The sequence below is a fragment of the Nipponia nippon genome, unplaced genomic scaffold (genome assembly GCF_047370975.1).
Source record: "Nipponia nippon isolate SJK-2023a ecotype South Korea unplaced genomic scaffold, ASM4737097v1 scaffold_2, whole genome shotgun sequence".
NCBI lineage: Eukaryota > Metazoa > Chordata > Aves > Pelecaniformes > Threskiornithidae > Nipponia > Nipponia nippon.
In genome coordinates, this window is record NW_028262336.1 from 33459610 (window position 1) to 33486717 (window position 27108).

At 40.0% G+C, this 27108-nt stretch overlaps 1 protein-coding gene across 1 annotated transcript in view; it reads left to right on the forward strand.

Moving 5' to 3' along the window:
• Window positions 1-27108, forward strand: part of PCP4 (Purkinje cell protein 4) — a 56482-nt gene that overhangs the window by 12028 nt on the left and 17346 nt on the right. The window contains exon 2 of the mRNA XM_087757566.1: window positions 8635-8686. Coding sequence (XP_087613692.1) covers window positions 8635-8686 — 52 coding nt within the window. The remainder of the gene's footprint in view (window positions 1-8634; window positions 8687-27108) is intronic.

Genomic DNA, 27108 nt, shown 5'->3' on the forward strand with positions numbered 1-27108 from the left:
AGGGTTATTTTTAACTTGGATAACTTTAGTGCTCCTATTTTCTGTATGGCCTTGCAAACAACTGTATCCAAACAAATGAGGCCTTGGGGATGGGAAGGTGTGGCTGGATTGGGCTAGACTGGGAAGCAGGAGTTCTTAAGGCAGGTTTCCTGCCCAAAAATGCCCTTTCTGGAACTGTAGTGCCAGGTCTGATGCTACCAATAAATAAGAAATAATAGGAGAAAAAAGGAAGAGACCACCTTGAGAACCTCAGTCATTTTTCTTTTATGCCATCTAGCTTAATCAATTTTTATGTAATTGAAATATTCCTCTTGGGTCACCTTGATGTTTCATCTTTATCAATTTCCAGCGTAATTAGGATACGGGTTGTATCACCCATGTCCAAATGAGAGCTGAGGTAATTTTTTGGCAAGCAGTGTGAGAAGGCTTATTCTGTAGTTGATGTTACCCTCTTTGCCCTTTGCTTAACAAAACCTAACATGCAGTTTAGAGAAATTCCATGGTACCACACTGAGGTTCCGACTCTACTCATGTGAGTAATTCTGCTGAATTGAAGACAACTACATGTCCACATATGAGTGACCCTGTAAATAAGTCTTGCAGGATCAAATCCTCCATTTCCTACAGGAAAAAAAAGGGATTACTTCTCATGGCTGGCATGGTAATTAACAGGATTTGGGAAATACATTCTTGCAGCTGCTTTCAAAATTAACTTCAAAGATTCCATTAATCCCTGTCTCAGGGAAAAAAAAATAAATTGTGATTACAATGTCTTTGGAGAAATATCTGCTTAATAATGTGTTAATTCAAAATATGCTAATAACCTAAATATTAAGCAAGTGACTGTGCTAATTATGTTGATTACATTTGGTGTTGGTGTAAATATTCTGTTTAGAACGTTATATTGAATCTGAACACAAAATCAGCAGGTTCTCGCTGTGGTGATTATAAATTACAGCCCAGCACTGGCAAAAGTGGGGCAGAGTGAAAGTTCTTCTCTGTGCTATTAGAATATTTAAGAACAACACTGTAAGTGGGTTCTTATATCCCAGACAGTGATTCTCTGCCCATTTTCATCAGGTGCCTCCTTATTTAACCTGAAAGTGTGCTGGGTGCTGAAGCTCTGTCTGTGTACACTCAGAAGAGCGTGTTCTGAGGACCTACCTCAAGCCAAAAGCTCTGTCTGGATGAAAGTGAAAAACACGCAACTCTTAGGGCATTTGCTTCTAACTCTGCTAACACCCCTGTGATGAAAGCACTCTGCCCATTGGGTAGACTATGTATTTTGCATAGGCTTGTAAATAAAATGTCTGTTTTACATGGACAATGACCACATTGTAAACAAAATAACCCAGGAGCAAGGACTGCAACCCTGTCTTTTAACTACTCTGAGAAGCCCCAGCTTCAAGGTTACTCCTTCAGTTTCCATTGCTTTTTCTGTGCCTGGTTGTCCAGTGGATCAACAGGAGGGCCAGGGCCTTCCACCAGTATGTTCTCTGTGCTGTCTCATGGGAGTTGTGCGTTCACTCTGAGTAAACAGCACCTAAACCTGCGTGTCCTCCTTCCTGGGGAAATGCAGTAACCAGAACATCAGCAGTCAACCTGGTAAATTGTCTGCTTTTCACGCAGGCTTCAGCTATACCTTGAATATAGTGCTCTCCTTCTGTGTCTGAAAGTAGCGTTTGAGACCTAATTTGCACCAGTGTAAATGACTGTCAAAGAAGCAAGGGTATGAATGCTGAGGTCAGGGCCGTGTCCTTTATAGAAAGATGAAAGGAAATTGCAAAGAGATTGTATCTTGCCCAGATCATTGCAATAGCAAGAGCCAGGCACTGGTCCACAGTGTCCAGAAGGAAAATCATCTGTAGTTATCCACAGCCTTGTTGTTAATGTCTGACAAATATTATTGTGGTTTCTAGGATGACAACGTGCATGTGTGTGCATGCTTGTGTGCCTTCAGTGACTATCAAAGCCATAGAAAACCAGTGCTGGTCACTGTGCCAGCTTCTAGCCAGTTTGAATCCCATCAGTTCACCTCAGCCCACCTGTGGAATTTTAATTTATTAAAATAGCTATAGATGAGCCTTAATAAAATTAAGGACAATCAAGAGCTAGTCAAGTAGAACACTGCTTGACCCATGAAGATAATTACAGAAATCATCAGAGTGCCAGGGATCGTTTAGTTTTGACAGCCAGTACTGAAAGACGGATTCTGGCACTCTTGCTCTGGCAATATTATGCTGCCCTGGAAATGCAAGACAGCCAGAAAACTGGCTATAAAAAATTCTCATTGTGTAAAGGGGCATGCAGAGAAGGTGCTACATAGATAAGAGTAGAGGCCATACCCTAAAGAACTGAGATCCTAGGGTGAGACCAGCCAGGGAAAAGTGGTAGTGTCCAGAAAGTCACTTCTACCAGAAATGTATGGTCATGACTAGGAATGAACTGCTTTGTACTGAAGTACATGTTGGTAAATATTTATTTTTGTCAGGTGCCCACAAAATGTGGTCTGTGATTTCTTACAATGATGTATAAGACACAACTAACACACATTATAAGATTTACCCATCATTCAGACAAAATATTGGCTAGATGTTCTGTACTTCATGCAATTACCTTAAACGTGGGCTTTGAAGGACACTTTCATCTCACAAATATTCAGTACCACGTCTATAAAAATGTGGAGGAACTTGTAAAGGAGGCACAAATAGACTGGTGAGGAAAGTTTACTTATGTAGCTTCTAATGCATTTTTCGTAACTATATTCAAGCTTCTCTCTGAGATTCTTCAGTTCTCTCTGCAGATGTTCTTTAGGTGATTAGCTGTTACTGGTGTGAATGAACCTGTATGTCACAGAAGTTGGTTTGGGATTTACCATCTGGCTATACTGCAGACCAGTTTTGAGAAGACTTATAATAGAATGAGTGAAACAGCAGAATATGTGCATGGCTCGCTAGCAGTACATCTTATCTTTCCCAGCTGTCCATCTTCATGCATTTGATACATAATTCCAAAAAATAGTGGTGCTAAAATTCCAGTTCCCTTATTTAAAGGCCAGGTACCCCTTGGCAGCTTCAGTAAACAGAAATCTTTGTCATGGCAGCATCATTTTTCCTGCTCATAAATTTTTATCTTAAACATGGTAATATCTTTCGTCCTTCTTATTACTGCATTATTTACTATGTTGTGGTTAAGAGTAATGTTTTTCACACCTAAATGTGTGAAATGCTGAATGCTATAGTTTCAAGTCAATACATGACATTAGAAAGAGGTTGTCAAACACAGTGAAATAGAAATCTCCAGTAAAGAAGAGTTTAACCTAATTAATCACATAGAAATCTTGAATTCTACAGAGTGTATTCAGTCATTCCAGGTCATAGCTGCTTGGTTCTTACCTCTACTTTAAATTTTGGATCTTCATGTAGTTTCTGACATATAGCCTGTGTTCTTTGCTAAGGCATGAAAGAAAAGCAATTGCAAAATTCCTATTGATTTCGGTAGGCTCAGGATATCACCTCATTACATAATTATTTAAGTGGCATGTATGCATAGTGTATTGATCTACTGGCAAAAGCTCATGTTTCCCTCAATGCCCACTGCTTGTTTTTAAATTGAATATGTTATGTTCCTGGGTTTTTTCAATCGCAAATTTATACCTGCTGTTAAAAAGCATGGAAAACTCTGGGTTCTTGGAACCAGAAGAGTTGACTATAATATGACTGGACAGGAGGTACATGGAAAAGGAGGCTCTGTGGAGTATGTAGGTCCCACATTTGATAGGGTCTTCTGTGGTTTTAATCCAGATTTCTCTAATTCAGTCTTTAGTGTGTAGGAAGAATGCCTGCTAATGTAATGTCCTCAGAGTTCCACCTAGGGGAAACTAAAAAAAACATACTATGAACCTTCAGCCAGTAATGGTTATGTACTAAGTATGCTTTGGGATCTACCTATGCCTATAGTCTAATGAATCTCCACTGGGGCTTACATCAGTAGTCGAAGACACTGAGAGTTTTAGAAGATCAGCCGATGCTAAGTAAAGATCAGCCTGTAAGAACTTTGTTTCTTACATTGTTCCTGGATAAAGTCAACCCTAGTTGTCCTAATTTGGGGAACTGTACAGGAAGTATTTACTCCTGGAAAAAGAGCAGGTAGAAATTGCTGTATCTCCTGATCATTCTGCTGTTGACTAGGAAGCTTTCCTTACTTGGAAAACATGGAAGGTCCTTAAGCAGATATTTACAGTGACATTTTTATTTGCAGAAAGGTTATAAAATTCATAAACTTGTAAACTGTATTTTCAGTACTTTTTTCATTGTGAGGCTAAAGTAGCTCTTTAATGAAAGCAGAAGGCTATGAAAAAAATAAGGCGCTTATGAAATAGTTTCGTTTGATTCAATTTATTATCTCTCACAGAAAATTTTGTATGCAGAACAGATGGTAGTGCAGAATAAAGGCTTGCATGGCACACAGCTGGCTGACCCACAGCCATTTTTGTTCTGCATTGTACCAACATGTATTTCCTTCTGTCACACACATGTAATGCCTTTTGTTAGGGATGGACCCAGTAGCAAAACAAGGCTTAAGAAAAGCTTAGGATATGCACAGACTTCACTGCTGTTCCTCTTGTCAATGAGTACGGAACATCCTAATAACACTTTATATGTGTAAAATTATTTTTTTTGTCCTGAGTCAAGTCTACACTGACTCTTTCTGCTATTCACTTTACAAAACTTTCTACTGTTTATATTCTCTTAATTCTACCCTTGGAAGCTTTTTCATTCTTTGATGTAGAAACAATACACTTTTGAAAATCAGCCATTGCTTTACTGGGATACAGCCTGCTGTACCTTGTTGGCCCTGCACTGAGATGAAGAGGCAGAATAATGTTATTACTGTAAGGGCCCATTTGTCAGAGAACTTTCTGGCAGTTTCATGTCCTTGATCTTGGGCTTTCTGTGGCTCATCAAAAAATAAAAAACCCTTCTACCCCCCAAAATTCTATAATCAACACCTGGCTACGATCCCTAACACTGAGGTGCTAATTGGAAGCATAACTGAAAAGGTCAGGCTATTTCAAGAAGACAAGAAGAGAATGTAAGATTAAAGGCAAAAATGAGGCTTGGGGATGCAGGAGGGACTAGAAGAATGAGTAGAAAATCTGCTGCAGTAATTTAACATTCTTCCTGAAAAGTCCTCTGGGCTGCGTATTCACTTTTGGCCTTAGTTTGTACACCTAGGGGACTAATTTAGTACAGCTTTTCATACCACATTAACTAGCTGCTGTGTATAGCACTGAGAATTTAACAGGAAAGTAAACCTGTTCTTTTCTTACTGGGATTTTGGGCATATGGCAGTAGTCCTTTTTCCTTCCTCTTCTGACAAATTGGGAGTGACTTTGATTTTGGAGACATTTTTAATGATGTGCCTTTGATGTTCTGTAAAATCAATGAGTTAAAAATTAATATAGCCCCAAGCAGTCATAAACTATGTTTCCCCCTACGCAACATAGCAACAAAATTGTTTATCCTGTTTTAGTGTATAATCATTATGGTTTTACACTCATGTTCATTTTGGCTCTGATGTTTCTTCTTCGATGCTTAGTGTAAAGTTTATTCAATGCTTCTGTCCTAGTGCTTGCCTTAGAAAATGCTGGGGAATTTTAGAAGCAATCTTTCAATGAAGGAAGCTGGCTGCAAGTTATAGGAAACAAAGTGTTAGACTGCTTTTATCTTTTAAAACATGGTCAACAACTTGGGGATTTTCTGTTTAAAAAACAAAATCCAGAAATATTGTTTTTCTTGTATTTCATCGATTTTAATTTGATGTATTGCATCTGAGGACAATATCTGTTATACTAGCTTTTGGAGGGCTTTCTTCCATTGCTTCTTCAAAATACCACTAGTAACTCCTCCTCATGTTCAGTCCTCTAGTGCTCTGAAGGACATTAAAAAGATAAGCTTTGTTTTGCAGCCTGTGGTAGCATCATGAAAGGTGATGAAAGAAGCAAGAAGCTCCAACTGTTAATAATACCAGCATCTTGAAAATGTTTTAAAAATAGGTCCACTGAATGTATTGAAATAAAAGGCTAAAGGCTTTGCAGGTGGATGATCACATTGTGTATGGCTTTTTCAGAAGTTTCAATGCCTTGTTAATGAGAAACTGATTTTCACTTTCAAATCCACTGCAGTCACTTGGAAGACAACATGGTGCTTATAGATCAAAATATGTATATCACTGAAGGAAAGGCTATCAGAAGCTTGTTTGGCAGACTTTCAGGCTTCATTCTGTGTATGTCCAGTGGTCACCAATCAAATGAATGGCTGTAGAATACTTAGACTGATTTCAGACTTAAAGAAAAATCTTGACCTCATGAATAGAAAAACCAATTGACCAAAGCCAAGTTTTTGTTCGTTTCCTTTGACAGCTTTCCCCTCTCCCTGAGGGGAGATCCTGAGACACAAAATAAATGTGTGGATCCCTATTCCAGCACTCCATCAATAGCAGACTGAACCTGACAGGTATAGCCTAGGGAGGAAAGAGAAGCTTTCATAAAGGCTAAGTAGCACAGCCTGAAACACTCAGGAAATAAGACAACTTGAAAAAGCATTTAAAAATATGCAGGGGAGGAAAAAGCAATATAGTCTAGTCACCATTTTATAGACAGGAAAAAATCCAGTATTTTTCTTTGAGAGGTCCCAGTAAATTAACACTAAAATCTAGTTTCAAATGTGGATTGAAATTAAAATATGGAAATTAGTTTGGAGAAGAGGAGGCTGAGGGGAGACCTTATTGCTCTCTACAACTACCTGAAAGGAGGTTGTAGCGAGGTGAGGGTCGGTCTTTTCTCCCAAGTAACAAGTGAGATGACAAGAGGAAACAGCCTCAAGCTGCGCCAGGGGAGGTTTAGGTTGGATATTAGGAAAAACTTCTTCACCAAAAGGGCAGTCAAGCACTGGAACAGGCTGCCCAGGGAAGTGGTTGAGTCTCCATCCCTGGAGGTATTTAAAAGATGGGTAGATGTGGTGCTTGAGGACATGGTTTAGTGGTGGACTTGGCAGTGCTAGGTTAACAGTTGGACTCTATCTTAAGGGTCTTTTCCAACCTTAACAATTCTATGATTCTATGAAATATTAATCAAACTTTAAATAAAGGCATAAAGGTTAATATCTTTAGCAAAACTGGTTGTTGGGTGGATTTATTGATTTCTGGCTGTTGGTAACTTATGCTTTTGTAAAAGATGTTTATCCCTTTAGAATCCCATTCTTTGTTATTGGCCAAGTTTTCTCTCCTGTCTTAGCTCTGAGGCTCCAGGGAGAAACAAATATTCCCAATGTATGGGGAGACTGTAGCTGTGGTTATACACTCAGAGTTGTTTTCTCTAGGGATGCTCTGTCTCACTGCACAGAGTGAGAGATGAGGCAGAGCCAGTAGAGCAGATACATGCACTGAGGTCTGCCATGGAGAAGATGAGAAACCCCACCACTGGCATGTGGATGCACGATAGACCATATGTAGCTCTCGTATTCTCCTGAGAGGTTTGAAGAGCTTGCTTTCCCCCTCTGGCTTCTATAATAAAAGCTAAAAGTACATGAAGGTTTTGTGCTTATGTCGTGATTAGCTCCATATATGCAGAATACCCTGAAAATACCACCACTGTGGGAGATGGACAGGAACCAGAGCAGCAGAGGTGGTTTTAACCAGATATTCTAGAGTAAATACCTTCAGATAAGTATGCCTGTATGAATTTTCATAAGAGAATTGATGTGACTGTCCATGTTTTGGTACAAACCATTTGGTTTGCAGTGCTACTGTGGCTGTTAACTTTCCTGATACATGAGGATGTGCTGCCTCTGATAGCTGAATGCAGCTGGATTTATTCACTGAATTTAATACTCCTAGTTTTTTACATGTACAAACCTAGAGGATGAATTCTTCAGTCTATTTCAGTAATACACACAAGTATGAATAATTTTGCATAAGAAATGCAAGTTTTGCCATACTTGATAAAGTACCTTAATTCCACCTGTGAGATGCTTTCTCTGGGGGATGCAGCATAATTTTCATAGTGACCATTCCTAAATTAGAAAGTTACCTTGTAGTGTAACCACACTAATACAGCCCTGCCACTGTGAATATTTATTTGGACTGCACTGGTGTTTGCTGCATGTTACTTAGAGTGACTTAAATCAGTTTGTTCCACGGAAAGTCATGAGGCTATTCCTTGGATAGAGTGAATTGAAGTAGGAAGTTCCATCTCCACTTGTGGCCAAAGCAGAAAGATGAGCCTTCTGGCCAAAATCAGGTCAGAAGAATCGTGGAAATGGAGGCACAGCAGGGACCTGAAGAGATGACCTACTGTAGCTCCTACCCTGCACTGCTGGAAACTTGATTACATGTATCCCATCACTAACAGGTGATGATTATATACAATTGTACACTTTGTTATACAGTTGTATCTAAATGGTACTAAGCATTCCTGTTCTGACTGGTACTATTTCAAAGCAACATTGCATGAGGGTGAATGACTATCCAAGGTATCGAGGAGAAATCAGGCTGTAAGTTTTAGTAATTTCGAGAGGAAAATGCATGTTCAAGTTTGTTCTAACCACTTGTTTTGTTTTTTTCCCCTAACAGAGACAAGGAACCGGACCTACAAATGGAAAAGACAAGACATCTGGTGAGAATGGTAAGGGTAGACTGTATTTCTTGATGGAGAATATTGAGTCAAATAGAGCCAAAATATTTTTTATTGTAATGATAGATGACAGGTAGCAATGGCCTTGGTTTCATATCTTATCTTTTCAGTGTCTTTTAAAAAAACAGAAGGGCTTCAGTGGGATTGTTTTCTTTATATTTGTACGTTCAAATCATCTACTAAAGCAGAGACCTGATTCTGAGCTCGTACTATGGTAAACCAAAGGACTGTGTAGAAGTCAGTGCAGATACAAACATGGCTAGAACAAGACAGTGTTAGGTATGTGTGAAAAGGACACCGAGAGACTAGGTTAAGTATTATGAGTAGCTGCTACGTGAATGGGGAAGGTGAACAAAAGTAAACTAATTACAAAGGACTTGCTCATAAACATAGTTTCTGTGGTCTGATTCATCCCATCTAACTTTAGGCTCATAACTAAGATACCAAAGTTAGAAGCCACTTGCATAGTGCTCATTTGAGTGTTGCTAGAGATAGGTGATGGATGGAGCAGCTCACATGGAAGGACCATATGGCAAATAGGCTCTTAACTTTGGCACTCTGCATGAACAAATCTGGACTCATGCTCCACTGCTTTAAGGGGTGAGTCATTGTTTTTTTTCAGACTTTAACAAATGTGCTGGCAAGAACCAATTTCTGCCCCTTAAGTGGCAAAAACAATTCTACTTGGAAAACGTTGAATTTTTATTTTCTGAAGAAAGTAAAAATGAATTTTCAGTGAAAACAGCAATTGTTTCTTAGCTGAAATCTCATTTTATTTCCTATAGGAGGCAGAAATGCTTTACACACAAATGATCACTTGATTAAAATCCAGTTACCATCAGAAACATTTTTCAAAGGAAAACATTTTGATCAGCTTTATTATATACCCAGCTGAATGTGAGGCAGCATCAGTTTGTAGACATTCGTGGACAGGATGAGGATTGAACTATATAAATATGCTGTCTACTTATGTTTGATCATCCAGTTCTAGTTAAAAGAATATGTTCTGGTAGTCCCTCCCATCTATTGAAAAGCAGGAAGAATGTAAGTCTCTTCTCTGAAAAGCCAAGGGTTTTCTGAGATGGGATATTTGAGCAGTTATTTTAGATATGCATTTTGGCCTTTACGTGTTGGTCTGAACAGAATTTTTCGGCCCTTTGAGGCAACATGTCCTAAAACGTTACAACTTCTTTATGCTTAGTTTTCCTGTTACAGAGAGGTGACTTTCCCATAAGGACTGTTTGCAGAATGTTACAGTAAATGAAATCTGTAGACGATGTTCCCAATATGATAAAACACAAATTAGAGTGGAAAAAAGAAATAAATATTTTGGCTTGTTATAGTGTCTTGAATTAGTGGGAACAAATGTACCCTGACAGCAAAGCCATTTGCATTCTCAAGTTAACAGGAAAGGAAAGCAAGCAAAGTTATGTCAGCCATTCGGGCAGCATGGGAAGCATGTTTTTATCTTTACTGTTTGAGCACATTATGAACTGAGCTCATTTGCCTTGAATTTCTTTCCAAATAAAATTGTCTTGTTGTCAAGTTTAGCTTAGATTTACTGATCCTGCAGCCTTTTTAAAAGCAAATTCTTTTTTTCTCAAAGGGAATTTTGAGTGAGAAAGGGCTGCATCATTAATTCACAAATATATGATTCTAGCTGTAGCATAGTTTTACGTGTAATATAAACAGGCGGATGCGCAGTTAATCTTAGACAAATAGACACCGATTATTTTTTTATAATGAAATTACAACAAAAACTGTCACTTACGTAAAATAGAGGAGCAGCAGGGGAGATGGAATGGAGTCCTGTGATCTCCCCAACCCACACGCTTGCATGAAAATAAAGCAGAATCAGAACTTTGAACCTGAGATTGAATTTTAAATCACAGAAGCACAAATGTGTAGCTCCTCGTCCTTATTAGCTCTGTGTAGTTAGAACTCAAGCAGAAGTGATTTATTCCTCTGGAAATTGGGGTGTGCTGTAAACCTACATACATAATATAAATCCTCCGTTACATGTTTTTTGGCCAGAAGTCTGCTATATGTCCATATCTTAAATTTTCATCGTGGCTGTTGTTATCAGCCTCTTCAGATGTTTGTTTCCCTGTCAAAAGGAAACTTTCCCTCTTGTTGAAAAAGGAGGGAAGGGGGGGAAAAAGCAAAAACCCTTTCAGCTTGTTAAAAAAAAGAAACAATATAGTCATGCTATGAAAATGTTTGCAAAAGTGAATTAGTCTGGTCACTATCCTTGCTCTTGATTACAAGATCAGGAAAAGCTGCTGAAAACTAGCCTTAGCAAGAAATAAAAATGCTCAGCTGTTTTCAGGGTTTTTGATTCACACAGTGGAGACACTGCTATGGGTTAGAGTTTTGTTCATGCATTGTTTGTAGAAAATGAATTTTGGGCCAGTCTCTAGGCTGGCTCAAAACTGGAGAAAATGAAACTAATGACCATGGCGATCAGCATTCTCCCTCTTTGAAGACATGTATGGTGTTACTGTTACTGTAAAGCATTCATGGAAATTCAACCTTTGAAGATTCCTTTTATAGTAGTGATAGTTTTGGTAGACACTTATGAATGCATATTCTTGTTTGACCTTCATCAGATAACAACGTTATATCCTTAGTTGTATTGAGTTCCTAACAACAGAGCAGTGGCTCTCTTAGCTAGCCTCCCTTCCAGTGGAGGATTTTATCACACACAAAATGCAGGCTCAGTCCCAATGTCTACTGAACTGGCACTGCCTCATTCTGGCAGCCTTGCTTGTTGGCTCAGGGGGATGAGCAAGAAAAGACTGAGCTTCAGAAAAGCCAGTAGTGTGGTACAATGATACGCCACAGTACAAGAGTTTGTGGTAATGGGAGAAGAAAATCCCATACACAAACTGTACTGGTTGTCATGTTGATAGATGGACTGTTGTACCTCCATGGGACCTTCATTCATCAGTAGTTATCTTCCCTCAGCTGCCTTATTGAATAGTCTTCCAGACTGCTAGGTGGTAAGGTGTGGGGGACGAAGCTCCCTCTTCTCTTTCAGAGGTCATTAGCAGACAGGATTCCTCTCCAATGTATTTTGTATAATATATACCACCATATCTTCTTGCGTTTTATGCAGCAACAAGCCTGGGAGTTCTTGAAGCTGTATCAGTATTATAAATAGTGAATAATCACTCATGTTGGAGTAACTTTTACTCACACTGAAAGTTTTGCTGTTAACCTTCAATGACATCACTGGATGCTGGTCAAGCCCTAGATGACATTTGTCTATCTTGACCTTTTAAACAAGTTGTAGTTTGTCCTTTTACAGGTTATGATCAAAAGCAGATGGCAATTCATGTCTTCCTAAGGAAGAGTGACTATTGCATTACAGTGTGCTCCCATGGTACATCAATGGCTAGTGAAGTCAATGGAAGAGCTCCTGATAGCTTCAGTGGGCACTGTATAATGCTGAGTAGCTTTTCCATCCAAAACATACCATATTGCTGTTGGGGAAGTCTATGTAATTACATTCTGTTGTCGGAGTGGGAAGGACAAAAATATTATTGGGAGTACATTACATAAACTAGTTTCCCTGGGTGAAAACTGGTCAAAGGACTATTTTTAAAGAAACACCTCCCTAATAATTAGCAGTAATACTATGCATACAGAAGAACCTTTATAGAAACAACTAGTACATGGGAGCCATGTAACTGTAGCTGCCAAACCTCACCGGGTCTTGAAGGTTATGAAAGCCAAGACATACTTATTTGTGTATGCCATTACGAACTTAACTCAAACTCTATTATATAATGCTGTTCTCTGTTGTAGAAAATCCAAAGGGAAGACAGCAGTACTATCCCCATGCACTCCCTCCTATATGAATCTGACTTGATCTAATAGAGTCAGTGTGGGATAAGAAGCTATAATTTCCTTTTTGCTTGTCTGGTTTGATTAATCTGGCCTATCACGTTTACAAATGCATCCTAAATGAAAACAGGATGTTCCTACCTGTAATGGATTTGCGTGGCAAGGTTTTGGTAGTGGGGGGCTACAGGGGTGGCTTCTGTGAGAAGCTGCTAGAAGCTTCCCCTATGTCTGACAGAGCCAATGCTAGCCAGCTCCAAGATGGACCCGCAGCTGGCCAAGGCTGAGCCCATCAGTGACAGTGGTAGCACCTCTGGAATAACATATTTAAGAAGGGGGAAACGTTTCTGCGCAGCAGCAATTGCAGCTGGAGAGAGGAGAGAATATGTGAGAGGAACAACCCTGCAGACACCAAGGTCAGTGAAGGAAGGGGTGCTCCAGACACCAGAGCAGAGATTCCCCTGCAGGCTGTGGTGAAGACAATGGAGAAGCAGGCTGTCCCCCTGCAGCCCATTAAGGCTAATAGTGGAGCAGACATGCACCTGCAGCCTGTGGAGGACCCCACGCTGGAGCAGGTGGATGTGCCAGAAGGAGGCTGTGACCCCATGGGAAGCCTGTGCTGGAGCAGGCTCCTGGCAGGACCTGTGGACCCATGGAGAGAAGAGCCCGCATTGGAGCAGGTTTGCTGGCAGGACCTGTGACCTTGTGGGGGACCCATATTGGAGCAGTCTGTTCCTGAAGGACTGAACCCTGTGAAAGGGACCCACGCTGGTGCAGTTTGTGAAGAACTGCAGCCTGTGGGAAGGACTCACATTGGAGAAGTTCATGGAGGACTGTCTCCCATGGGAGGGACCCCACACTGGAGCAGGGGAAGAGTGTGAGGAGTCCTCCCCCTGAGGAGGAAGGAGCAGCAGAGACAACCTGTGATGAACTGATCGCAACCCCCATTCCCTGTCCCCCTGTGCTGCTGGGGGGGAGGAGGTAGAGAAAATCAGGAACGAAGTTAAGCCCAGGAAGAAGGGAGGGGTGGGGGGAAGGTGTTTGAAGATTTAGTTTTTATTTCTCATTACCCTAGTCTGATCTTGATTGGTAGTAAATTAAACTAATGTCCCCAAGTCGAGTCTGTTTGGCCTGTGATGATAATTGGTGAGTGATCTCTCCCTGTCCTTATCTCGACCCATGAACCTTTCGTTATACTTTCTCTCCCCTGTCCAGCTGAGGAGGGGGAGTGATAGGGCGGCTTTGGTGGGCACCTGGCATCCAGCCAGGGTCAATCCACCACACTACCTTACTATTCTTACTACCTTGACAATGTCACAAAGTTCCTTTGTACGTTAACACTTGTCACTTCTCTTTCTGTTTCACATTACCCTGTGTTTTTTTTTGCTATGTAATTTGCAAGCTGGTATCGTACAATCTACTCTTTACAGCCTAGCACAACTGGCAGGGAAATAATTGCATCAGAACCAATTATTTCTATCTTCAAATATAGAAGCACTCTTTTTCCTATTAATAGATGTCACCCTTTCTTCTGAAAGTACATAAGGCATGTGATTATTAACTGATATTTCTTTATCATTTTCTCAGCAGATCAGATTTATCAATCAGCAATACGAATATTTACAATAACAAAGTATGTGTTTTCATGTGATGAATTCTGTAACTTCCTGAGTCTGAGAGAAATGAAAATGAATAGGTTTTGCATGAACTGACATGTCATAGTGGATTAGGCCTGCACAATCGTGGCAAGATGGTCAGTTGTACTAAAAAAGTGAAGCCCTTCTCTTCAGTTTCTACTTATTCTCAAGCCTTTGTCTTGTCAGTGTATAATCTCTGCTTTGGCACGGTCAGAATACTGTAAATGAATAAATGCTCTGCATTTCTTCCTTTCCATACAGTATGCCATGGGATACCTTGACATAAGGATAAAGGAACTGTAGAGTTAATAAAGTAAATTCCTATCTTTTACATCTGAAATGGAGTCATCTAAACTCACTTGAATCTGAATGCTTCTAGAAAACATTAACAGTAATGGTAAAGAATTTTAAAACAATCATGCATGGTATAATAGAGATATCTCTCTAGTAAGCTTTCCTGGTAGAGGGATATGCATCTTGCAGTGTTATCAAGAGTCCATTTGTCCACTTCATCTACTCAAGAAACTTGGGAAATTCTGCGCTCTGTGCACACTGAGCGCAGGAATAAAAAACTCTTGCTAGGTCCAACAGTGAATAATCATCTTCATAGTTATTTATGCAGAGTGCTTAGCTTAATGGTGCTTTAATTCCTGGCTAGAGGCCAGGATCGTTATTGTAGTATGGTCTAATATAAATATCTGTTTAAGACCTCAAAATTAATTTTCCACTAATATTCTCCAAAGACTATGTAAAAATGTACTAGTTTTGGGAACAGCCCTGCAAATAAACTTACTTGTGGAAAAAAGATTTTGAAAAGGCAGGGAACACATGAGGCTAATTGGTATAAATATTCAAAAGATCTCATGGAATGTGGTTTGCTGTATCTGCCCAGGTCTAGAGGTCATGTTCTTTAGTCACAGGAAAGGACAGCGACTGAGCTGTAGCACTGCAATGCCTTGTGCATTTTGTCTTTACCACAAAACATTGCTTGTGTGGCGAAAGATGAAATAGGTCTTGCAAGCAACTGCTGAATCAGTGTAAAAAGCAAAAAAGCCACCAACCCAACCCTTTCAGACTGCTTCTCTCTGATATTTCACCCGCACGGCACTAATCAGAAGTTAGAATGGGGAGTATTGTATGAAACTAATTAATACTGAGTTTTCTTGAGTAGGTTGAGTGTTGAGAGGAAAATTACCTTGCCCTCTTGTCTCTTCCCATTGTGGTGTTCTGTTAAAATTTACTTGTCCCTTCAAAGTGGTGCTTCACGGAATATGGTCTCCCAGTCAGTAATGCAGTCTGTCTCTTCCACTTCTTTCAATCTATATCCAGAGCCGAATTCTGTCCTACGTCATACAACCTGCCTGGTGCTAGTGGGGATTTAGGAAGTGAGATGAGAATTATTTGTTGTACCTCATCCCCTGTCTCTCAAAATAGGAAGTCTGTGTCTCGGTAACATTCCTAGATGTATATGCAACCATCAAATAATGTAAAAAGCCTAAATACAAAAGTGTTTGAACCCTCAGCATAGTTATATAAGTTGTATTTGGTCATGTACAGATCATTCAGGCTCAGAGGAAGGTGTAAAAATCCTGTGTGAACTCAACACCACACTATGTAGCTGAGAGTGTTTCAGATGAGAGTTAGGAGAAAAATTCAAAGTAAACAGTTCTAGATGAATCCCATCTCGAGGCAAAGCTATGCATGGCAAAAACACTGCAGGCGACCTTATCTGCTGAGTTTCATTTCAGACACTTCCTTGGGGACAGCTACACAAAGTTTACCCAGAACCAAACCAAATATGTCTCAGGTCCTCTCCTGGTCTATCTCTCTTCCTTTGCCCAGACTGGTCTGTTTATCAAGGAGTCCGTTCATCTCTTGAGGCAGCCAACATGTCTCAGCTAAAGACAGATTGAGCTTTTAATAACAAGGCTCTCGGATTGTTCACAGATCTTCCCTAGAGAGGATGCTCAAAGGAAGAGATGGGAATTATGCATGAACTTCATTTCCTCTCCTAGGTGAATTTCCATTTCTTGAGGCCAGGGTTAAGTATGAGTCCTCTCCAGAGGAATACTGTGTGCTTATTTATTTGGGGCAATGTTGACAATGAAGGATTGTTCACAATAATTTTTGTGTCAACAACTTTTGATGTTTATCTAGCAACAAAAACTTTTAAAGCAATAATTTTTATGTGTGTTCGAGATAAAGTAGATACCTTCTGTACTGAAACTTCACCTACCCCCACATGTCTGTACGCATGCAGTGGCCATCTGGTTTCATGGAGAGGATCCTCTGGAGGAGTTTAAAGTAATGAATATACCTAATCTAAGCTTAAGTAATATTTGTAAGAGAGCAAATGCTGTTCTTATTCTTTTGTTATCTGGCAAGTCGGGTTTGATACCGTGCATTACTGCTGCACTTCATCTGATAGTGAGAAGCTTTCATTTTTAAATGTTTAGGCAGAAGCATCTTTAAAAAAAAAAAAATGTATTGTAAGTTTCATCCATTAGCAGAGCCAGCAGTGCTCATGTTGTCTGGCCAATGTCCTGTCTTTGGAATTCCCTGCAAGTTTTCATTTTGTGTATCATTTATAACTACTCTCATGACTACCAAATAAGTCCATCTACTGACACAAAGAATACAGCATTATGCACATGAAGCGTGTCTGTGTGTGTATGTTGACATATAATGTTAATTATGCAGCTTTCTTGCATGATGTCTTGGGTTTTTTCCTCCCTGGGACTGCACTGGAAAGGAAAAGAATGGTTTCCTATCTGATGAAAGAGTATCAGGAGAGCAAATTAAATGCAGAAGTCCCATAGGGAAAAAACAAAGCAGACCAGCACAACTATAGAAGAATGATTTCAGCTTTTTAAACTCACTTTTAAGGACTTAAAAATATGAAATTATTTCAAAATATATTTCTCCCTTTTGTTTCCCTTTGAGGAAAAGGTCCCAGCTAGCTGGCACCTTTGAGATGGAAAAACCCTCACACTTAACACTCCTGCTACAAATGAATCTGTCTAGGTACTTATATGGTCCTCACCACCATAGTAACTGAGTGTCTTCCAAGTATTTAAAAATAGAGATAACAATAACAATTTTTGCCCCAGTCCATCTCTTTCTTTCCAGCTTGCTACGAGAATAACTTGATTAATTTATGGGATCTTTGTTTTTGCACACAGTGCCTGCATACAACTTGGGAAACTTGAGTGCCTGTTTACATGTGATGCTCTCAAACTGAGTGCACCCAAAAATTCAGCTGCATTTCTAAAAATATGAGAAATGAACACATGTATTTAAGTATATATTCTTACATATGGTCATTCATACAGTGTGCTCCTTTGCACCTTTGCAGGAGATAGATAGAAATTAGTAGAGCCGCAGCATTCCTGCAGTATTGAGATTAGAAGCAGCGCAAGAAAATCATAATGAATTATGCTCACTTGTAACTTAGTTCCAGTAGTTAATAGAGGATCACAGCCCTGTTGTGTTAGATGGTGCGCATAGTCCCCCCACAAAAGCTTACTCTGTTGTCAGGCAAACCGGGTTCAGTGAGAACATGGAGGAGCAGTGAAATTGCCTGAAAGAATGGAGTCTGTAAAACTAAAGGTAGAAAGAGCACTGTTTAAGTCTGAGACCCAAGCCTCTTCAGGGTACTCACAAGGATCTTGACATGCTCCTTTGTCCTTGGGTTTTTTGATATTTGCATTGACTGTGGCCCATTACACTCTGGGTTTGCCCTTTCTGACTCTTAGTTTCCACCCTTAGCTGACAGCCACTACTTCCCTGTTCGGTAAGATTTTGTCTCAGTTTCTTTGTCCTTTCAACAATGACACTGTGACTTGGATCCAGCTTCCTGCAGCACTGGGATCCTGGCACTTAAGAGGTGCCTGATTCAGTGGGTGTTTGAGCACCTGAAAGGTGGTAGGAGCCCTGATCCTTTCTGAGAAGCTGGTCTGTAAAGATCAGGCTAGGTCATTAGGAAAAAAAAGTCAGTTGTAAATGAAGAAAAAAATAATAAAGCTTTGGTGACACTGGTGGTTTTTGCCTTGTAGATGACTCATAAATATGCTGGAGTTCCCGTCAAGTGTTAATGAGGAAAGGCAGAACTGAAATTATGCCTTTGACAAGTGCCATATTTCTTTTGGAAATCAGTCTGTAATTATCAGCGTGCTGCCTGACTATGCACCAGGGAGAATGAGACTTCTTTCCACGACTGGCACGTAGCTGACACGCACTGGCTTGCTTCCACAAATGTGCACTCATTTGAAACCATGCTGTCATCAATACTCTGAGAAGAGGAACGTTTAGTTCTGCTTTGCTGGTGGTTGGAACCCAAATGAAGGACACAGGTCAAGCCAGTCCCTAGGTAACCCTAGTAAAACTAATAATGTTACCTCTGAAATGAATCTGTCTCTGCATCATCAAGGATGGTGTGGGGCTGTATCAGGACTAGAGTCAATGGCATTTGTAAGCTAGAGTATTTACACTAGAAATCCATGGAGCCGGACTGACTTGCACAAGCTTCAGATCTATCTCTACATCTTCCCAGACATCAACAGCAGATAATTAAAAGGCTACAAGAGGTGGATGTAGCTCAGCAGCATGTTTTTTAATTTAGTGGAAGTGAAAAATGAAAGAGGAACACAATCAATGCGCAACAGTGGTTACCAGGATTTACTGTTGCGGAAACATCACTTGTCCTTTTGGCTGTACACACTATGTGCCTTACTTCATATGGTAGGTTTTGTTTTGTTCTATTATTTTTCTTTTCCAGAAGACTTGGTTTTGTAAATGAAATGAAAATGCTTTTCCACTTAAGAATTCCTTGTCTGTTAGTAATTTGGTAAATGATTAATCATTTTTTTCTGAAGGTTTTTAAGATTTTAATTTATAGCATACAGCTGTCTTAATGCACTTAGCTCGATGCTCCAAAATTAGCTTGTAATTTGGTGTTATCAAGCTCCCTTGTGTAAGCAGGCATCAGAATTTAGAACAGCGGGAGTGTTCTAACTGAACTAGTGACCAGAACAAAGAGCAGTTAAGGCTGTAAAAAGGAATTAGATGCTACAACATGAGCCAGTGCAACACCGCACCTCCAGTCCCGGCGCTCAGAGTGGATTTCAGGACCTTATGTAACATCTAGGTTGCCCATACAATGTAAGAGAACGGTGTCTCAAAGTGGCGCTTCAGCCCACATGTGTCTTGGGTTCCTATGCAGAACAGGACCTGTTAGAGTTAATAATAGTAAACTCTGTCCCTTTCCATAGGTTAGGGGTGAAATTCCTCTCGCCCGGCTGTATTCGTGTACATCTGCATGAGAGACCTAAAGCTCTGTTTATTGTCAACAGAGAGAAATGTATTCTTTCGTGACATGACATTTATCAGAATGAGCTTCTCTGGAGAGCCTGGTATTTATAGATCCTAATCTGATTAAGGTATAAAATGGCTTCTGATTTGCTCAACTCTATCAAGGCTGAGGAATTTGTGGGTAATACTAAAATAAAAGTCTAGAGCCTGTATATCTCTGGAGTTAAGTGGATGCTCAACAGGGTTTTTCAGAATGTCAGTTTTGGACCTAGGCATTTAATTTCTCCTTAATCCCATCTCAAGCAACATTATCCTTATTTACATCTCGCCGATCCTGGCCACCTCATGTCAGTTCTTCCAGCCATTTTCTCTATGGAAATCTGGATGTAAAAACTTCCAAATATTTCCTGGCTTGATATCTTTGTTAGTTAGGGTACTGGATTTGATGAAAGCATTTGCTTTGATCAAGCACACTTGGCATTCGTTCATTTTTTCCCCAGACCACAGTGGGTGACGAATAGGAAGGACTGAGAAAAATACATATTTTCCAAGGAGGAATTCTCAAGAAAAGAACAAACTTGGATGGCGCCAGATATGGAAAAGGCATTTCAAGAGTCACAGTGGAAAATAGGGCAGGGTGCTCTGGCAGCTCCTGGGAGATATTGTGGATAGTCCAGAGACTGGAACTCAGCTCTCAGTACTTCTCTAGGGTCTCACAGTAACATTATTTAATCACGGTTGATGAATGAGTACTCTAACTGTATTTTGAGTATCTCACCTTTCATTCTAATTTATATCTAAAAACCCCTGAGACTGCTGGTTGACTCTAGGTGGGGAAACCATTCATTGTTTGTTAGGTTTTAGTGAAACACTGGCACTCCACAGTGACCAATTTACTAGCTCCTCTAAAAGCTGCCAATAAAAAATGGACATGTACAAATGTATTCATTAGCACAAACTAATTAAAATCCAGGCTAATAGCCAGAAAACCAATACCTTGTTGTAGGATTTTGGAATTTATCATGTGTCTGTAATAATCCAACAGTAACTATCGTAGCTCTGCAGTTTCTCATCGAAGTTACAGATATCATACTGATAGCCAGACAGCTAAGAGTTAGCCTTTTGGATTGCTAATGGCCTTTTTACTCTAAGTAATTTCTACTTTCATAGGTGCTCCAGAAGCACTCCTTTCTGAGAATGTGTTGCAACAACTCTCTCTTTGTTTCAAACACAGTGTGTAGGAGAGAGTCCCTCACCTGAACATCATTAGTTTTATTGCACAGTGGTGGTGCATTAACTTCCAATGCATTGTGACTTTGGTATTCAGTAGTTTGAAGCTTAGAATAGCCTTGATTGGTCCTTTACTTTACTTCTGTGGGTTTTTTTTAAGGGCGTGTTCTAGTCATTCTGCCTGCTTTATATAGGCACTGTTTTCTCCAGCTAAATGATGCTGCACTATTGTATGTAGATGATTTTTACTTTTTCTATTTCTAGTTTCTATTCTATAGTTTTCTATAGTTTTCTATTTCAGTGTTCATAAAATAATTTAATTCTTGTTAAAATTGGTAGCACCTTAAGAATTTGGGGCTGAGGTCCCTATAGACACTGCAGAGAGTTTCTGACCCAAGTTTCTGACAGAAAGCTAGAATTAGCTATGGAGAAAATTCTGGGCTGGATTCTCTGGTTTGTGGCAGATGTGGTACAGCTAAACAGAAGGGTGGAAGCAGAGAGACTAATAAAGCTTGAAGATATGTTTATTCTCCTGGCCTTAGACTGATTTCACCGAGTTGAATCTAGGTTATCAGGTGTGGTACCTTTGAGAAAAGATGTGGATGCACACAGTGCCAGACCTCCAGTTACGTTTGGGCCTCATCTTGGGGTATGATGGGAGTGCATATACTCCCATCCTGGCTTATACAGATAGCTGTTCATACAGCACAGATGAGAATCAGATACCTCTTTTCTTTTCACCTCAAATAACCAGGGGCCGGAACCTACATAGGGAAGGACGTCTAGACAGAGCTGAGACAGATGGATTCAAGGCCATTTGGCATCCTGAAGCAGCTACCTCTTGGTCTAGCAGCCAGCAGACTAATTACTAGCAGACAGTGCAAAGCACAGGTGTATTATGGTCTCATCTAATGATTTCATTCATAAAGCAGACAGCTGTCTGTTTCACTTGCAAAAATTTCTTGGTGACCTTTACAATGAAGCTATTTGTAACTAAACTCTGTGTATCTCTTGTGAGGTCTGCCTCTGGGAGGCAAAGACATGTTGTGCTGCCTAGGAGAAGTTGGAGAAAAGCATTCCTGGCTTCTTTTAGCCAAGAAGGTAAGACGACAAATGGAAGACGTGTGGATTTGGACTTTTTATCAATGGATGATAGATGCTGTCAGCAGAGAGCACAGACACAGGCTTTGCCAATCACTCATGAGTCATCATTCTATCCCTCAGCACCACTTTGTCTCATCTCAGACAAACTTAAGCCATTGGCTTAAGTTCCTTTCTCTATCAAATTCAAGAGAAAGAAATAGCTCTGCTAGACTCCAGTGGAAAGAAATCTGGAGATTAAGGATCCATAAACAATACTGTATATGCTTAGCACACCGACAGACAGGCCTGTGTTATGTGCCCAGTGGGACCAGGTGCAAGACTTGGAGCTGTTCTGCCCATGTCCAGGAGGTTTGATGGACCTAATCGGCACTGACTATTGGACCTCTTTGAAACTGTGGCCCTATGCCAGAGAAAAGTGCCACAACTGTTTAAGTATTTATGGTTTTTAAATGAAGGACCACATAAATAAAAAGCAAGAAACTGAGTCATAAGATGGAGTCCTCTGGAGGTGTCTCAGCTTAAAACCTTCCCATTATGGAAGAGCATCAAAAAGAAGCTGTAATTTTTGGCTATTCCCTCCATTCCTCCCATACGACAGGCAGACCTTGTGAACAATACAATCTAGAGGCTGTTCTCAGATGCAGCAGAATTAGTGTAGATTTTTGGTCTTTATTCATCATCTTAAGAAGATTACTGCTGCTAACATTGGCATTTTCTCTATTACATGGTGGACTAGCCGAGGTCCAGAGTGAGTTGGAATTAGAATATTTATTTTCTTCCTTTTATTAGTTCTTTTTCTTCTTGCAGTAGAAGGTGCTGTACACAAAAAATCGGTGAAGAAAGCTGCATCAAGGGATACTAGTGCTGCTTTGTAGTTTCTCCCCTGTAGATATCTGTTTGTGTGAGCTTGTAATTCCCACTCCATTTGGTTCTAAGTTTCAGGTTTTAATGAACCTAAATATAAGCACATCCACAACTGCCATTATTTTTGGAGTGTGTACTATGCAAGATCACTAAGAAGTTATTGTTTTCCTCTCCGAAGTATAAATAGATCCAAATTTACTTGAAACTTGGCATGGAAAGGTTTTATAACTACCATAAATCTGCCCCTAGTTTCAAACTTCACACAACTCTTACGACATCACAGTAATTTTCTATGCCTGTAAGTAGTTTTCTCCAGGATTATGTAGTACCACGGAGCATTTTTAGGGGCAGATCTCTTGATTGAACTTGCAGAATAGAAACTAGCATCTAATTAACCTGAGCTGAGATAGAAAGCAGCTACTTCTATTCTGCTGTGTGTTTGTGTGGTTTCTGGCCTAGCAGCAAGAAGCTGAGTACAGCTTCCACTTTTGTTCATCACAGCTTAACAGTTCAGTATAATTGCTGAGATAGTGAGTGATCCAGCCTAGAGCTGCCAGCCTCCTCTTCCAGTGTCAGGGATACCTTTTGTTGTTGTAAGTGATGCTGTCCAGATGTGACAAAACAGTTGATAAGCTTGACCAAGCGTGCCAGAAAACAAAACAAAACAAAAAGCAATGTAGACTTGCAGTTCAGGCAGTTCAAAAAAAGGTTTTCCTCCCCCCCCAGTGGCTTGTTTCAGGAGAAAGTCTGATTTTGTTAAAAAAAAAAAAAAAAAAATCTGGTTATAGCTAGTCAGATGAGGTTGCACAGATTGAGGTAAGGGGCAGAAAACAGAGACTCAGATCCTCAGCTGGTGCAAATTGCCATAGCTATGTTGGCAGTGATTTCTGCTGGTTTATGCAAGGCCCAAGAGGCATTCATTATACTGAAGCTTTTAACCAGTCATTGTCTTGTATAAGTAGATAGTTTTCTGCCAGTGAGACCCCTTATTCTCACAGGCAACAAGTGAGTGTGCCCATGAGAGTGGGATGCAGCACGTGATGCAGTGGGATGCTCTGGGATGGTTCCAAGCTACTGGTCCTCTCTGCCAGGCAGGCCAGGCTGCTGCGATGGGTCAAATTAGTTATTCCTTACTTTCTTCCCATCTTCATAAAACCTGAAGTTCTCCTTTCATCTTTTCCACAAGCAGTTTCTTCTCTGGCTTGCTTTCTTACTGTCTCCCTCATGCTGTGTTTCTGTCTCACTCCTCATTCTTTCTCCTCCCCCAGAGAATTTCGTGTCTCTTCAGCACAGCTAGGTCAAGTGCTATGTCTCCCTCTAACTGCCTAATTTTTCCTCTTCTTATTTTCCCAGGCAAAGTTCTGGTCTGGGTCTTTAGTAAAGAATACACATTCACCAAAAGAAGGTTACTGATTAATGCTCTAATTTGGAGTCATGTTTGACCCTCACCCTTCTCTCCAGTCTCACAAAACATTTACTGTTTCCCAGACTAGATTTAATCAAGGGCCAGGTAAATAGGCAGCAAAGAAACATCTGGAAGAAGAGCACTACATTTAAGAAAGAGACAAATCAGTCTTTAAAATCGCAGGATTGGAAACAAGAAGGCTTTTAATTGTTCTCTCTGTCTGCCTTATTAGCTTGGGAAGCAAGCAAGGAGTAAGTATTGGGTTTCCTGAGCAAAAGAGAAGAAAATATTTAATTCAGGTCTAAAATTTGAGCAGTGAAGAAAATGAGGTGGGTTTTACTGCAACAGGGACTAGTTCTGGGGTGTGCTGTATACTGTGCATTCTCCATATGCCAACACTTGCAGTGTCATTTAGGGATTTAAGTCCTAACTTAAATCCTTCATTGCACTGACCCAGCTTGTCTTTTCTGATGCAGAGGAAGTGCATGAAATTTCTAGTCCTCCTTCTTGATGCTAGCCTTGTAAGCTCACAGGGCTTGTAATCCTCAGAAATAGGGGAAGGAAAAATGAATCTATATAGATTAGAAAACATGGGCTGGAGTGATGATCTGAGGTTGGTCAACCATGTGTGCCAGCTAAGATGCTGTTTCTGATCAGCTTTATTGACAATCTGACATGTCTGTATATCCAAACAGAACTTTAAAAGTGCCTGTCAAAGCTTAAATTCACACAGGGGGAATTGTTTTCTAGAGAAGTTTTAAATGAATAGCAGAGTTAAGTGCTAGAGAAATCTTCAAACACAGAATGTATAAGGGAGAGCTTTGATTAATTTTTGTCTACCATGTAATCATTTTAAGCGACTCAACTATTTTCTATTTTTTTTTCTGAGGTTAAAATTTCAGGAAATCATTGGCAACTCTAAAAAGACCAGCACAGGAATATTAACACTCTGTTTCTGACCCCTTTTAAAGGTTTTCCAGCTATCCATAGCTTTTATTTTTATTTCATTTAGTTTACATTCTTTTACTCATATTATATACACTTATTGTGTTTATTACAATCTGGACTGGTGGCAAGGCCACTGAACAGAGCTGCTGAACTCTGCTGGTTAAAAGCTCCCTTTTCAGTTGTACGCAGCCTTGCCAGAATCCAATTGCTTAGGCTGAAATTTGTCATGTTGATTGCTTGCCTTAAGCAGAATTATTTTGGAAGGGTTCAGCAAAGTCATTCCAGTTGTTTCCAAAAATGAGGCTTGAACAAAATGCTAGCACATCTAGCAATTAAAAACAATTTCTGGTGGCCTATTTTTTGACTGTTTTCAGCCTTTGTCATTTTGAACAGAAATATAAGATTTGCCATCTGTGATGTGACTTTTCTATCTTCAAAATTGGCCAAGTTATAAATGCTTAGAAAGACAAGTCTTACGTTTGCATGTGTTCAGTGAAGCAGTTAATTATTTTTCTTTTGATGAAATCTCAACATCACTGAGCCAAATAGTAAGCACTAAAACAACTAAACCAACGCTGTCTTTGCAAGGCTTAAGGAAATTATAGTTTTCCTTAATTGCTGCTACATGCTTCTGTAAGCTACATTTTCGCCAGGAACTGAAACTAAGAGCATGGCGGTGCCCCTTCTGTGTTCCCAAGACACCACAATTGCTTTGGAAGAAATGTACCTTCTTCCTTGGAACAAGATGGTCACAGAAGCTGGAGCAGGAAGGTCAGAGGATGGAATGACAAAGGAGTTCAGTAAGTCTCATCAAGAAACTAGAGCCTCAGGGTATTAGGGAGGGTTTGATACTTTTGAATAGAAATTGGGACTGGGAGGGAGGAATATGAACTGGGATGTGAGAACCTGAGGAGGCCAGGAGCCAGCTAATGTGGGAAGGGGCTGGGGCGGAGCCCTGGTACCATTTTTGGAGACTAGGACTAGCCAAATAAAGAAACAGCATTGTTGAGGTCTACTGGGAACTGTGATGAGGATCTAGGCTGGGGAAGAGCTGGGGCTAGCCCTGAGTTTATACAGATGAGGTAGAACAGAAATAGCCACCACATCTGAAGGCATCAGTGAGCAATGAAGTCCCCGAGCCTGCAGCCCATACTTTCCATTGTCTCATTGTTCCTTTCCTGTCAGTCGTATTAAAACCACTGGCAAAATATGCAACTCATCCCATTTCCTGCTGATTCAAGTAGAAAACAACAGCCTACTACCACTATCAGTTACTTCATTAAAACAAGTGGTCTACGTGGTGGATCTAACAGTTCCAAGCAGTCATGCTGAGGAACCATGTGGGTGTCCATATGTTGTAGCAGAATATAATTTTTTTCTTTAGGAAACACAACGTGCTCCTAAGACTATGAAAATTGCAAAGTCAAGAATTTGAAACAGGATTTTCTGGAATTAAAGTTATCTATGCAAAATTACCTGAATTAATTGTGTTATGGTATCAGTGTAGTTTGTCATTTACTAACTTTTTCATGCTCAACTTTGCAACCTTAATATTCTTTTAAGATAGCTTTATGTATGCAATAAAGACACAATTGAAGCAGGGGGGAAACCTTTATTCCCTGGTCGCAGTTAGATTTTCATGTCTATTAGACTATCTGGCACTGGGTTTAATAACTCTCTAATTGCAATTGCAGCACTTAGCTAAATCAATGCCCACCCTTCCTGATAAAATTGTTTTTAAATAGCAGTTGTTAAAAGGCACCAGGTGAAAACTTAGTGAGGTGAAAACAAAGATAGAATGAATAGGAACCCTTCTTTTCTTCCAGACAACTTCACATCAATAAAGGTTGTTTTTTGCTTTGTTTTGTTTCAAAATGTTTTTGCATTTTGTGTATTTAAAACATTTTATATTTAAAAGCAAACCACTCCAACAGCTTCTGAGTTTCAGGGAGACCCTGTGAATCTGCAAGGATACAAAACATTTACCATAAATTTGTAGCAAAGAATTTCATTTTGAGCCTTGCTGAGTTTTACTGTGCTAGCACTTCCTAATTCATTGCTTGGAATTT